Source organism: Arachis duranensis, chromosome 4 (genome assembly GCF_000817695.3).
Source record: "Arachis duranensis cultivar V14167 chromosome 4, aradu.V14167.gnm2.J7QH, whole genome shotgun sequence".
Classification (NCBI taxonomy): domain Eukaryota; kingdom Viridiplantae; phylum Streptophyta; class Magnoliopsida; order Fabales; family Fabaceae; genus Arachis; species Arachis duranensis.
In genome coordinates, this window is record NC_029775.3 from 106,401,974 (window position 1) to 106,402,870 (window position 897).

Sequence of the window (897 nt, forward strand, 5' to 3'; positions counted from 1 at the left end):
GATTTACTAATTTTTTAATCAAATCAATTTATCTAATCTAATTTTAATAAAAATAATATAATTTAATTGATTATACATATTAATTTTAATCGTTAAAAAATATCTTTTAACAAAAAATATTTTAGATGTTTGTACGTGAATGGTCCCAATTTAGGAAGCTCAAAAGGAAGCAACGCCTTTGTTTCTTTCTACCTTCTCTCTCTCTTACGTTTTTCACATGAACTCTTCCTATATTTATGAACAACAACCACCCGCTTTTCCTTCCCACACACACTTCTTCCACATCTTCTAAATACTCTCCTTTCTTCTACTAACTTTATTGATACAACTCTTTTACTATTCAATTCTTCTAGCTAGTTCTGGTTTTGTTGCTCACAAAATTTTTAAATTTTAATTCTTAATTATTTAAGATAACATAACATACATAAATAAGTTCCAAATTTTATTTTCTTGTATTTATCACAACATGGATGCAAGGTGCCCAGTAAGAACACTGGAACTCACGGTCCAATCAGTAGAAGGACTCCGACTGGACCGCAAGCCCGCCACCACGAAAAATAATCTCTTCGTGGTGGTTAGGGCAGAGTCCATAAACAGCTACACCACATGCATGGCGAAAGAAGATGATACAAACAACAACCTTACGTGGAATCACAAATTGGATGTCGATGTTCCGTTGCATGCAAGTTCCATAACGTTGGAGGTGAAGTCCAAGACATTGAAGGGTGTCAAAGACGTTGGAATTGCAAGGGTTGCGGTTTCGGAATTCATGGGTGGTTTTGGTAGTGTTCCACAACATTGCTTGCAGTTTTTGAGCTATAGGTTGAGGGATTGGGAAGGAAGGCGCAATGGTGTGCTTAATTTCTCCGTTAGGGTGGTGAATTCACCGGAATATGC

The 897-nt window shown here is 36.1% G+C and overlaps 1 protein-coding gene across 1 annotated transcript in view; it reads left to right on the forward strand.

The window, feature by feature from the left end:
• Window positions 1-289: 289 nt before the first annotated feature.
• The window catches only part of LOC107485505 (BON1-associated protein 2), a 925-nt gene continuing 317 nt past the window's right edge, over window positions 290-897 (forward strand). The window contains exon 1 of the mRNA XM_052260658.1: window positions 290-895. Coding sequence (XP_052116618.1) covers window positions 467-895 — 429 coding nt within the window. The 5' untranslated portion in view covers window positions 290-466. The remainder of the gene's footprint in view (window positions 896-897) is intronic.